The 12,912-nt window shown below is 49.3% G+C and overlaps 1 protein-coding gene across 2 annotated transcripts in view; it reads right to left on the bottom strand.

The window, feature by feature from the left end:
* Positions 1 to 439: 439 nt before the first annotated feature.
* The window catches only part of PRMT8 (protein arginine methyltransferase 8), a 216,041-nt gene continuing 203,568 nt past the window's right edge, over positions 440 to 12,912 (bottom strand). For both annotated transcript variants that reach the window (XM_011967174.1, XM_011967173.1), the window contains exons 8-10: positions 11,119 to 11,269; positions 2,077 to 2,198; positions 440 to 1,312 (exon numbers count right to left, since the gene is read on the bottom strand). In XM_011967174.1, the coding sequence (XP_011822564.1) occupies positions 1,229 to 1,312; positions 2,077 to 2,198; positions 11,119 to 11,269 (357 nt within the window). In that variant the 3' untranslated portion in view covers positions 440 to 1,228. The remainder of the gene's footprint in view (positions 1,313 to 2,076; positions 2,199 to 11,118; positions 11,270 to 12,912) is intronic.

Genomic DNA, 12,912 nt, shown 5'->3' with positions numbered 1-12,912 from the left:
TCCGGGGAGGTGACATAGACGAGACTCATGGTCTTGGAAGCTAAAGCATAACTCAAGACCAGACCAAACCAAAACACTCCACCATGCCCTGCAAAGTACATTGTATTTCCATCCTTCATAGATTCCACTGTTACCTCGCCTGAACCAAGGCTGGGCGTTTTCCTAACAGGTCTCCAGGCTATGCATAGCCGTCCATTCTGGTGCACTCTTGGTTAGCTCCTGTCCCCAGTCCCAGCTCCATGACCTTCTTCTCACCCTCTAAGGCAGGACCCCTCAGAGACCATGGGAGAGATGCTCTTAGGCCAGCCTTGACCTCTCTGCTGAGGAGCAAACGTGAACCCACATAGGTGCTGCTGCCCTTGAGTCTCTACACCATGGTGGCCTCTGGCTTTCCCCCAGCCCTCCCACTTCACAGCACAAGGAACCAGCCATCCCACGGTTTTGTTCTCATGTGTGTTTATTGAGCGCCCACGGAGTCCGTGGTATATGCTCAGGGTTCAGAGCCACAGTCCAGTCAAAAGGAGACCAGAGCTAGTACAGAGAATGTTTCATAGCTGCTTAACATCTGGTAAGGGGTGGGGAAGGGGCGAACTAATCACAAAACAAATTCCTATTCAAAAGCAACAGAATCTCCTCTGAGAGTAATATATATTCTAGGCACACGCGCACGCACACACGCACACACCCTTCTGAGTGAACACCTAGGTCTACCCACTTGGTTGTATATGCATGCATATACAGGTATCTGTGGGTAAATATCAGCTCTGCTGCTCGCATTCACACGTGCACGCACACACACACCACCGCACACAGATAGTCTGGCTTATGCTATCAAAGATGCTATGTCTCCAGGTTCTAGTAGAAGCAGTCTGTCCTAGACACCCGCAGCATGCAAAACTCGGAAGACCCGGAGAGTCACAGTTAAGGAGGAGACGGGGAGACGCGAATACGTTTCCACCCTCGGGGCCCAGCCACAGCACGCGAGGTCGCTCTTTGTTGGCAACACAAAGCCTTCGTGAAGGGCTCCCAGGGCAGAGCGGAGGGGCTGGAGGCCTTCTGTCCAGTGGCGGAGTCCGCGGGAGCCCTGGGGAGTTCACCAGTCTTCAAGGCAGAGTTGAAAACTCTGGTTTTCAGGTGTGTAGTCCTGCAAACGGTATTCTTTGGGACGGCACGGCAGATCGAGGCGAGAGTTCCTTTTCTCCTTGCTCTCTGCAGCTTCCCACGTGTGCTAACGCATTTTGTAGTCATTAGATACAGATGTTTCACACAGCTGTCCCTTAAAATCCAAGTCTACTGTGAAATCGAGGTCTCGCTGCAAGGCAAAAAGAGAGCGAAGGGTCAGGCAGCCGTCTGGGTATGAGGCCACAGCCCCACTCTCTGGCACCGCCTGCCCCCGGCACCACCGGGATGGGTAGCACCGGCATCTTAAAGCTTTCTGGCTAAGGGGTTCCCCTGAACAGCCCACAGGAATTCATTCTGCTCCCTCCTCGTCTTCACAGGAAGTTCTTCCATTTCTCCCTAAATCCTTCCTGCTCTGATAAAAAAAAATGTTCCGAGTTCATCCTGGAAGTAAACTGATGGGTGGTTGAGTGTTCTGTGAGGTGACCTTCCCAGCATTTTGCAGATACTTTTAGCGCACGTGCCCACACCTGGGGCTGCCCAGAAAGTGCCAGCCGGTCTCCCTCGCACTAGGCCAGCTGAAGAGATGCACGCCAAACATCCTCCAGCCACCAGGAGCTTATCTCCTGGCCCAGCTCATGCTAAATGAGGTAGGACCCATTTATTTGAAAGCCTCTCACAGAAAGAGCTGGAAGCTGTCCTCAAAGCCAAGACAGTCCAGAATTGGACCCAGGGAAAACCTCTATTTGCGGAGTTTGAGGGATCAAGCCTGAGTCCCTCAGTGAGGCCCAGTCACGTCCACATGTGGCTACCAACTGCCTCCCTCAGTAAGTTTCTGATTGTTCACGAGACACTTAAGAACCTGGGCAAGTAGGTCCTGAGTGAGCCAGCTCCGTGGGGCCCTTCTCCCCTATGTCCCTGGCCCCACTCTGTGACACAGGTGGCCTCGGCACTTACCACATTTTTGGCATTTGGCTTCATGGATATGGTCCCGTAGATTTCCTCCCCCCTCCGGACAGTGAGGTAATCTTCCAAGTAGAAGACGGTCTGCTTCCAGTGGGTGTAAGGAGCGTCGGGGGCTGAGGGGTCAAAGAACAGGGGAGGTGGGAAGAAAGAGTCACAGATGATGTCTCCAAAGGGATGAGGCTGGGACCCTGCATAGAAGTTACTGGGCTTCCCCCGGGACTCACTGAAACCACCCGCCCCAGCACTCTTGTTGGGTCAGGTGCATAGTCCTTATAGCCCGCCTCCAAGCCCCATCAGAACTCCCACTCAGCCCCAGTGGCCTCTCCTCCCATCACATCTCCATCCCCTCAGTGCTGATCTTAGCTGGGGATCAGAAGACAGACAACCTGATACTACAAGTTCATAGCAAGGGATGGATGATGAATGCCTTGTCACCCACTCAATGCATCGACATACATGTGTCTGAACATGCTGCTGTTTTTAATTAGTTCAACAGAATGAAGATGTTCAGACAGCGTGGGGAAGGGATTTGTAGAGTAGGCCCTCCTATCTCCCCTTAAATGTCATCATTCATGCAAACCCCACAGCTAAACCAGTTTCCCCAGATCCACTGATAATGGCAGGTACTTGGTCCTCAATCTTGCAAATAGCTTTCCCTGCTGGGCACACATAGTGGCTCATAGCTGTAATTCCAGCTACTCAGGAAGCTGAGGCAGGAGGACTGGTTGGGCCTGGGAGTTCAAGACCAGCCTGGGCAACGTAATGAGAAAACTAGCCGAGCGTGGTAGCTCACATCTGTGGTCCCAGCTACTCAGGAGGCTGAGGCAGGAGGACTGGTTGAGCCTGGGAGTTCAAGGTTGCAGTGAGCTATGACTGTACCACCGCACTCTAGCCTGGGTGACAGAGTGAGACCCTGTCTCAAAAAAAAAAAAAAGCTTTCCCTGCCTGTTTCTCTATGCATGGGGAGCTAAACCTAGCACCTTGGCGCAGGGTTTCAAGTGTATCTTCCTAACTGGATCAGAAAGAAATGAGGGATGGTTCTTGTCCCACAACCCTAATGCTGGCCCACAGCTCATTCATCCTGCATGACCCAAAGCCATAGTGGTACTTGCACCTCCCCCATGTCTGCCATTGAGTCTCTTCCCTTCCCTCTCAGCACACGACATATTCTCCCATTAAATGTGACGGATCCTGCCTCACAGGCCATCATCCTCGCCAGCAGCTGTCTCTGAAATTCTTCCTCTCCCTCCTTTCCAGCCTGTCACTTCCTCATCCTTTCTCTGGGAAGCCTTGCCTGACCCGCAAAACCTGGATTGAGAGCTCCCAAGGCACCCTGACCTTCTGTTATTGCAGTGTGTATCACACAAGATAAATGTCTTTCCCCCACCCCCATTTGTCTGCATCCTCCATGGACTGCAAGCTCCATGAGGGCAGGGACGGGGTCAGCCTTGCTTCCTCGTGCCTGCCTCTGTGCGTGGTAGATCTATGAGTACTGAATACATGAATGATGGTAAGAACCCAAAGAGCAACTGTCTATGGTGTTTCAATGTACTCGTACATGTCCGGTTACACTGGGGCCCTTTGGAATCTAGACTGTAGAAGAACCCATCTTATTACAGGAAGTTCCTCTTGGTTTGGGCTGTTGCATTCCTCTACCAGAATTTCCCTTTTTTTTTTTTAGGACCAATGATAAAGATGAGAAGACTTGGGGATAAGATAAGGGTCTCCAAAATACTTCAAAAGCTGTCACATGGAAAGACTTACATGTGGCCTTATCATAGCTTTGGGGGCAGAACAAAGGCTAGTCACTAGGAATCATTAGAAGGCAGATTTTTAATTTACCAAGAAGAATTAGAGCTGTCCCACAATCGTATGAGCCACCTGAGGTCCATCCTGGCAGGTGTTCACACAGCACCGACTGGGGCTTTATCATGCACTGACTCAGACCTGGTGACCTCTACGAGCTTTCAAAACCCCAAGGCCTATTTTAGCAGCACTGAAGAGTCTGTGTTTCTCTGTCCTTCACAATGAACTGGCTTGATCAAATGTCAGTGGTTTGGAGAGAGACTCAAGTAGCCCTCCATGTGTGCATTTGGGAAATCGATGCAAACTCAAGGTCAAGGGGAGAAAGTGCAGCCTGCACATTTGGAAGGGGAAGGAGGATCATGAAGGTGCAGTCTGTCCCTTTCAGACCCTGCCTGGGTTCCTGAACACATCGAGCCTTTCTGGCCTCCAGGGCATACTGCTGTCTGCAGACAAAGTCCACCTGCTCCCAACAACCTTCTCTGCCAGCTACCTCTAAATAGTCAAAAGATAGTTTCTGGTTATGTGTGGAGACTGTCAGTGTATGACTGACAGCACTCTCGCCCCCACTTCCACCTACACCAGCTCAGACAGGTGTCTCTCTCCTGTTCCTAAAGAACTTCAGGCAAGGGAATTCAAGCAGCCTCCTTCTGTCACCTAATCCGATGCCTTATGAGACCCCCAGAGACTTCCTGGCCCAGATTTGCCAGCCACTGGGTCTGCCTCTGATGGTAGTCCCCAAAACATGCCGGCTTTGAGCTGGAGGAAGATGATTATTTTCCTTGATATCAACATCAAAGGGTTAAGAACATCCATAAACATCTCATTTCCATGATGGGTCCATTAGCCATGGAGTAATTGTCTAAACCAGTTTTCCCAGTCCTGGTTCTCCATCAAAGTGTCCAGGAGAAACTTAGTAAAAGTCAGTATTTTGATTCTACTCCAAGAGATTTGAAGTCAGTAATTCTGGGGGGCGTGGAGGGGCAGGTGATGTAGACACACAGCCATGGCTGAATCCCAGTACATCTCCTGACCTCCTTTGGGAAGGTAGAGTGGGAAACACATTTAATTAGGTGACAATAGCCCAGTGTCCAGTCTCCGCTTTGCCACTGACTAGTGGTGTGACCTGGGGCTCCTTTTCTGCATCTGCAGAATATGGGTCATGATATTTATCTCCTGAGGCATTGCGAGGATGAGATGAGATGAGAAGGGGAAAGGATTATAGACTAAGGATGACCAAACCTCCTGCTGTGCCCAGGACAGTTCCAGTTCACATCTGTTTTCCTGGCATAATGATTAACAGTTCTTCCCTTCACCTGCAAACGTGTCCTTAATGGAAAGAAGAGTTACACAGCCACCCTACCTAAAACATATTAGGCCCATGTTAGCGACATACCAAGCCATTGCATCAGGCAAGTCTTTGGTCATTACAGTGGTATATGATTTTATTAGTTCATCAACTATGGCTCTGGCCTGCAAAGGTATGCCGCCTCTCTCTAGTGGTGGAGAATGTACTGAAAAAGATCCAGAATGTCACCATGCACAAGGGTGGGCACTCAACAAAGGGTTGTGGGCAACATCTAGAGTTCTCCTTGTCAGGGAGGAAGGCTTTCCCTTCCTCCACCCCACGCCCACCTATGACCATCCAGATTGTACAACCGGCTCTCAGCCTTCCCTATTCTGAAGATGCCTCCCTGCTCTTAGCACTCCGGCCCCACATACCCCTTTTCTCCCCTCCACAAGTCCCTTTCCCATCACAATCTCTCTGATTCTAGGCTTTAGGCAGCTTTTCTTCTACATTTTGAAGTGAGCATGACCAGTGCCGTGCATCCATTCACCATTCCACAGACTTCCACTTAGGGTGCCTGCCACAGGCCAGGTATGGCTCTAGAATTGGGGAACAGCAAATGGGATGAACACCACGTTGTCCCCTCCTCCCCCGATCATACAGCCTCAGTGAGAAGACATTCAGGCACATAGTGAGAAGTAGGGTGGGTGCTATGACCAAGGATGGGGCTTGGGAATACAGGGAGCTGAGGGTGCGAATGGCAGGGCCTGGCCTCTCACCAGAGTTTTCCTGGTGCTTTTGGGAAGGGAATGAAATCCTGCGTCCCACCTCACTGATCAATGACTAAGTGGCTGGTCATCCTTTCTGGGATATAATTTTTCTAGCTGTGAGTTTGGAATTATGTTCCTTAGAGAATTCACAGGCCTTTTGGAGAATGGAGGACTATGCACCAAGAAACTTCTTCAATGTGGGAAAATGACTCAATGTCATGGGATGTCAATGGCAGAAAGGGGCTGCCTGAGCCCAAGGCCCAGAAAGTAACTTGCTCAAACTCCTCTCCAATGTCTGATCTGCCTACCTTGCTGATACCTGAAAAAACTAGGGCTTGCACCCAGGCATGCGTCTGCTGGGGCTCCTGCCCTTCTACCGGCTACCTGACTTTCCTGGATTACACAGCAGCCCCAGAGGCCCCAGTTCCCACTTCTACTACCACCCCACTGAGGATGTGTTGTGGTCGGGGGGCACTGTGCCCACGGGCTGCCACGGCCTGGAACCCTGGGTGTCTGTGCCTATTTGTGACAGATTCTGCCTGGAGCTGCAGAGATGTCAGAGTCATTAGAAGGGATCATTTTTCAGGTTGTGTGGTATGGAATGTGCTTCTAACTGGCCCGCAGAGCGTGCTACTGCTGGGCTGAGACAGAAAACTCAGTTGGGGGTTGATGTGGAGGGACCACACACAGCAGGCTACACTTTGCATCAAGTTCAAAAACAGCTGAGACCAAACAATACCTTGGTTAGGCACACACATCCATGTGATCAAACTTTTCATAAATAGCAAGGGAATAAGGGACACAAAATTCAGGATAATGCTCATCTATACGGGAGGTGGGATGGGGTGGGGCATCCAGGAAGATGCAGAGGTGTAGCAGCATTTCAGTCATTGAGTCAGGGCATGGCTCGAGTTAATAAGTGTAAGCAAGTTAATGTGAATATGCATTAATTTATTTATACTTAATTATAATTATAATCGTTACAGTTATTACCATGGTCTTTCTAGTTAATATTTATATTTTAGTGAAAAGCTATTTATTTTTAATATTAACTGATGTATTTCCCTTCTAATAGTAATACTAATACCTTTATTTTATTTATTAGTTTTTATTAATTTATTTTGTTAGTATTTATTAATTTATTCTAGTTACTATTTTATGTTCTAGTTAATAGTAATTAATTTATAATCTGGTTGCTGAGTTACATGGTGAGTTCATGGATATTCATTGTATTAATATATAAATTAGCAAAAAGTGAACCATGAATGGTCCAATAATGACATATGGCATGAGCCAAGAATTAGATTAAGTCTGTGCATCTGAGATCCACAAAAACAGAAAGCGTTACTCAGTCGGTTGTCAGAGTCTAGATGGTCTGAGTATACCCCGCTGCTAACCCACATTAACTGGGAAAGAAGTTGGCTACCTGCTAGAAACAGAGCCCCCATGCTGATATAGGAAGGTGGCTGAGAAAGCAACTCAACACATTATTCTCCCACCCCCATTGCTACCCATATAGGCATGTGCCAAGAAGAGGGATCTACAGCAGCCAGAAAGCACAGAGTCTTGGTGCGGCCTGAGGGTATACCTGAGTGAGGAGATGGAATAGCCTTTCCGGAAGAAAGTCAACATTGGTCAAATTCTCAGCCCTCTGGTTCAGGGCGGTCTTGCACAGAGGCAGTGGGCCTCAAGCTGGAACACGCATCGCCATCACCTGGAGGTCTTGTTAAGACACAGACTGCTGGCCCCCACCCTCAGAGTTTCTGATTCAGGAGGTCCAGGGTGAGGCTTGAGAATCTGCAACCCTAACAATTTCCCAGGTGATACTGATGATGTCAGCCGTCCAGCGACCACACTTTGAAAACCACTTCCCTAAGGCATGACAAACTGGAGACTGGAGGACGTCCAAATGTCTTCGGAACCTAAGCATGTGGAATTCTGTGCAAAAGGGAGGAGGCACAACACCATAACTGCAGAAAGACAGAGGAGCACGCTCACAGCTGGGTTTAGATCCGTGGTCTTTGAGCCACGTGGGACTGTGGTGGGAGTGTGACCAAAGACTAGGAAGGAAAGCCACTGGGTTAGAGCCTTCAGCACTCAGGGCAAATCCTCACCATCTTTCAGGCAGCCTAGAGCTGATGTCTTGATTCTGGATGTGAGCTTAATCCAGGCTCCTCCACATGGGACCATGAAGAATGTCATCCCTGACACTACAGAGCCAGGGAGCCATCTCTAGTGTCCAGCAGCTGCTTGCTTGATTTTGGGGGCTAGAAATGTTAATAGATCATCTCAAGGAAAATAAAACTCTGGCTGAGAGCTGCAGGGATGGAGCCTGGGCTTTGGAAACTTAGAACTTTTTCCAGAGTATCCTTGCCCACCGACTTTCTCATCACCTACAGCAGGGCAGGCCCTGGGTTAGACATCATCCTGGTGATTGAATAGGCAGAGCCAGCTCCTGTGATTTCACCCCTAGCTTCCAATCACAGCCACTGTCCCCAAGAAGGCTTCTCCCCAGCTCCCTCACCACCCCCACTCTCACCATTGCTAGGCATAGTCCTCTCAATCCTTCAAGATCAAAGTGAAACCCGCCTTCCGCCTCCTGCCTGCTGCTGCCCACTGGGAAGACACGTACTGCCCCTGTGAGGAGGGCAGCAGTGGATAATGACCCAGATCAGGGCAGGAAAGCACCAGTACAGCCTGGCTGACGGAAACCAGAAAATCCAATCTCAGTAGTCAAGAGGCACTGGTTCTGGGAAAAGCCTTTCTGTGAAGAGATTAATCTGTCTCTTGCCTCTCTTTCCATAGGTAAAAGGGAATCATTGAGACCAGCCTGGGCAATGAGGCAAGACCCCATCTCTACAAAGAAAAAGAAAATTAAAAATTATCCAGGCATGGTGACATGTGCCTGTAGTCCCAGCTACTTGGGTGGCTAAGGCAGGAGGATCACTTGAGCCCAGGAGGTGAAGGCTGCAGTGAGCTATGATTGCGCCACTGCACTCCAGCCTGGGAGACAGAGTGAGACCTCATCTCTGAAAAAAAAAATGAAAAAAAGCATCATTGTCATCATGGCTTCTGGAAGTAAAGAATCATGTCCTCGATTTCTGGTAGAACTCACCTCCCCACTCCCGCTGCTAGACATGCAACTACTCACCTCCTCACCCCCTGATGACATGCTCCCAATTCCCAGGAAGACTCAATAGGAACACATTCTCAAGGGCAGGGTTCGTATCATCATACACATCTTAGAGCCATTTGTTAAGAACTGTGCTTTAGAAGCCTAGAATGCAGAGATCACTGAGATCTGATCCCTACTCATGCAGGAGATTGACGGTTGCAAGAAAGAGTGAAAATGCTGAATAAACAGTGGCATAGGCCCTGTGTTGGAATCCTGTGTGGTTGTTTAAAAAAAGAAGCTAGGTATCTCTGTGAGGCTATGAGAGTATCACCAAGATAACATTGTTAAATAAAGAAAAGGTAGCCGAGGGCAGTGCGGAGGGTAGGATCCAATCTAAGTTTTAAAAAATCGTGTAGTTTTGATACTGTACTACGCTTACATAAGACACCATCAATGGGGCAGCTGGGCAAAGGGTTCACACAACTCTGTGTACTATTTTTACAACTTCCTGTGAATCTATAATTATTTCAAAATAAAAAGCCAAAAAAAGAGGCGTCTATGGATATGCATGTGCTTGTGCACCCACTGAAATCTGGTGGAATGATACAAAAGAAATCATTAATAACAATATTTGCCTCTGAAGAGTGGGAGTGGGATGGGTTGGGAGTGAGAATGTTTTCTTTGACTTTTTATGCCCTTTTGTCCTGATTTCTTCTTGCTGTTGTGCATGTATCTCACTTGAAACATCACCATGACAGGCACATGCACGGGATGTCAGGGAGCCCTGAGGACATCGAACCTTGACCCAAAGGGAAGGTGGGGATCAGGTAACCCCTGAGCTGAGACAGGAAACCAGGTGAAGAGATGGGGCAGGGGTGGTGTTACCACCTGAATTGTAACCCCCTTCCAAATTCATGTTGAAGTCCTAATCCCCAGTACCTGAGAATGTGACTGTATTTGGAAAAAGGGCTTTAAAAGAGGTGACTACTTTCATCCAGTCTGACTGGTGTCCTTAGAAGAGGCAATTAGGACACACATGGAGCCACCAAGGGTTCATGAGCCTAGAGGAAAGACTACGTGAGGACACAGCGAGAAGGTGGCCAACTACAAGGCAAGAGGAGATCCCTCACCAGAAATCCACCCTGCTGACACCTTGCCCTTGGACTTCCACCCTCCAGAACTGCATGTGTGGTTAAGCCCCCAAACCTGGGTAATTTGTTATGGCTGCCCTCGCAGACTGACCCAGGAGAAGAGGGGATGATGAGAGCCTCTGACAAAGGCCCCTCCCACCTCCAGGACACACCTGGATGGACAAGGACTGGTGTGTGCAGAAGCCATGGCCCAGAGAATGAAGAGGCCTCACTGAGTTGAGAAGTCAGCAAGAAGCTCAGTGAAGCTGGGCCATCTGTGGGGTAGATGGGACAGGGCTCGGCCAAGAGGGGTGGTGAGGAATGAGGCTGGAGAGTGGACCAGGGCCAGGCCATGGGATCCCCATTTGCCGGGCTTATCTACTGCAGGCAGCGAGGCACCTCGGAAGTGGGGCTGGGATTTGGGAGTGGGGTGATCTTGGGGGAACACCATCAGAGATTTAATGAAGGATGGGTTGGTGTGAAAGTAAGGGAGAAGGGAAGGAGACGTAGAGACCAGTGTGCAGGCTGCTGCAAGACAGGCTGTGTCCTGCACAGAAGCATGGCAGTGCGGACTAGGCTTATTCAACTCCATCCACACCCACCACACAGAATGTGCTCAGAAAATGCTACCTGAACAAATATGCATTTGAAGGGTCTCAGGACCCCTTCCTGAGCCCTACCTCCTGCCTCTCCCTCATCCAACACACTCTCAACTTGGGCTGTAACAACCACGACATTATTTACCTTCCCCTCGGACAGCACAAGTGTAAGGATGCACAGTTCCTCCATGGTAGGAGGGGTTGATGGGTGTCACCCAGCTAACACCCAGCTCCTTCTCCCCAAGTCAAGGCCAGCTCTGGTCACCCCACAAAGACTTGAGGAAGCATGGGAGAGGGAGGAGGCTCTGGGAAGCAACAAACAGCTCACCTGTGGAAAACCCCATTTTCTTGTGGCACTTGGTAAATTCAATATTAAAATAGGTGACCAGGGCGTGGACGTAGTCGTTGCGCTGTATCTGCAGGCAGAATGCAGATGTGAACGAGAGCTCTTCCGTCTTCACTGTGTAAATGTCCACCTCCTGCAGCCCAGAGAAGAGAGAATGCCGGGAACTTATCGCCTCCACCAAGTCTGCGTCCCGGTCAGCAGCCTCTTTCTATGAGAGACTGTGGTCTGTCGGCTCTCTGAGGGATCTTGGGGTAATTTCTCAGGCTCCCCACCACCCTCCCAATCACCTCCTCCATCCTTTCTAGGGTAGAGTATGCTCAAGCAATGATGCAAATGGATTTGAATCAAAACCTGAGGGGAGCAGGATTCAGAAGGTAAATCTGCGGGGTTTGGGGCGACAGGGGGATGATGGGGAAGGGAGAGAACAGGAGGATTAATTAGACAATGCATCCCTTCACCTGTCAGAGCGGCCTCGAGTGGTCCACCCAGGCACTGCTCCATCCATCGTTCTTAAAATGTGGTCCCTGAAAGATCAGCACCAACAGTACCTGGGGGAAAATTCTGAGGGGGTCAGACCTGCTGGATCAAAATGGCAATCTGTGTTTTATCAGGCCCTCCAGTGATGTGGATGAACCAGACTACCCCTTCCCCAATTTTTTGATACTCAAGTTCCCAGCAATAGGAGGTCTCAAGGATGACGTTAGGAGTAAGGACCTGAGCCCACAAAGTCACAGACTGAGCTTAGGAAAGTTCTGCTGGCCATTTTTCACAAGGCTGGACTGTTTTCAAAAATAAATAAAAGGGGAAAATAAGAAGTGAGAATTTTCTGTTCTGACTGGGGAACGTGGAACATGAAGAACTAATAACTCTAAGAATTTCAACTGGAAAATGGCTGAAAATCAATCTCGCATGGGGAGCAGGTGGAATTGAAAGACATCAGCATTGTGCTGTTCTTTTCTATAGAAGAATGCTGACCTGCTGCTTGCTGGCCCCGCGAGGCAGGGCAAACCTACCAGAGCCCAAGATGCATCCCGACAGATTCTAGGGAGGCCCAAGGAAGAACTTCCCATTAGTCAAGGTTGCGCGGCAAGGACCTCTGTCCTGAAAACTCTGTAAGAGCCAGAAGGCCAACTGTGTGCCTGGATGGTTCCACAGGGACCTCCTGAGGCCCAGAAGATGGAATTGTTAGCAGGAATTAGGAGAGAGGGACCAGAGGGTAGGAAAACAAGACCAACAAAGCGATTAAAAGGCTTTTGTCTCGATGTATTTCTAAGATAAATAAAGGAAAAACAGATGCAAAGTATCCTGGGGCCTTCAAAGAGAAGTCCTAACTCCACCAGGGTGGACAGAGAAAAAGTGGTTAAGGGAACCAATCAGATGAGAGTCCTGCTGGGATCTGGGGTGTGCAGCCATGACATCCTCTGTGGAAGCTGAAGCTCTCTGACTGTTGATTGGGAAGAAGGTGAGATTACAGGTTTAGGGGAATGTGGGAGGCCCTTGGTGAGGTCACATTCAAATGCCAATTACACTGTGTGTCTAGAGCCCAAAGATGGGGAACAAGAAGTAATTGAATGGTGAGCCCTTGGTCAAGCATGCAGAATTTGATGGGATTATAAAGCCCATCTTCTTAAGCTGAGCCTTTTATCCAAGGCAAGAACCTCCTCTCTAGTGGCCATCTAGAGCTTGCTGAGCACCCATCTAGAGCTTGCTGAACACCCATCTAGAGCTTGCTGAACACTCATCTAGTGCTTGCTGAGCACCCATCTAGAGCTTGCT

The sequence above is a fragment of the Mandrillus leucophaeus genome, unplaced genomic scaffold, assembly GCF_000951045.1.
Source record: "Mandrillus leucophaeus isolate KB7577 unplaced genomic scaffold, Mleu.le_1.0 Scaffold79, whole genome shotgun sequence".
Lineage (NCBI taxonomy): Eukaryota > Metazoa > Chordata > Mammalia > Primates > Cercopithecidae > Mandrillus > Mandrillus leucophaeus.
Note: the sequence above shows the minus strand (reverse complement) of the source record. Positions and strands in the feature narration are given on the sequence as shown.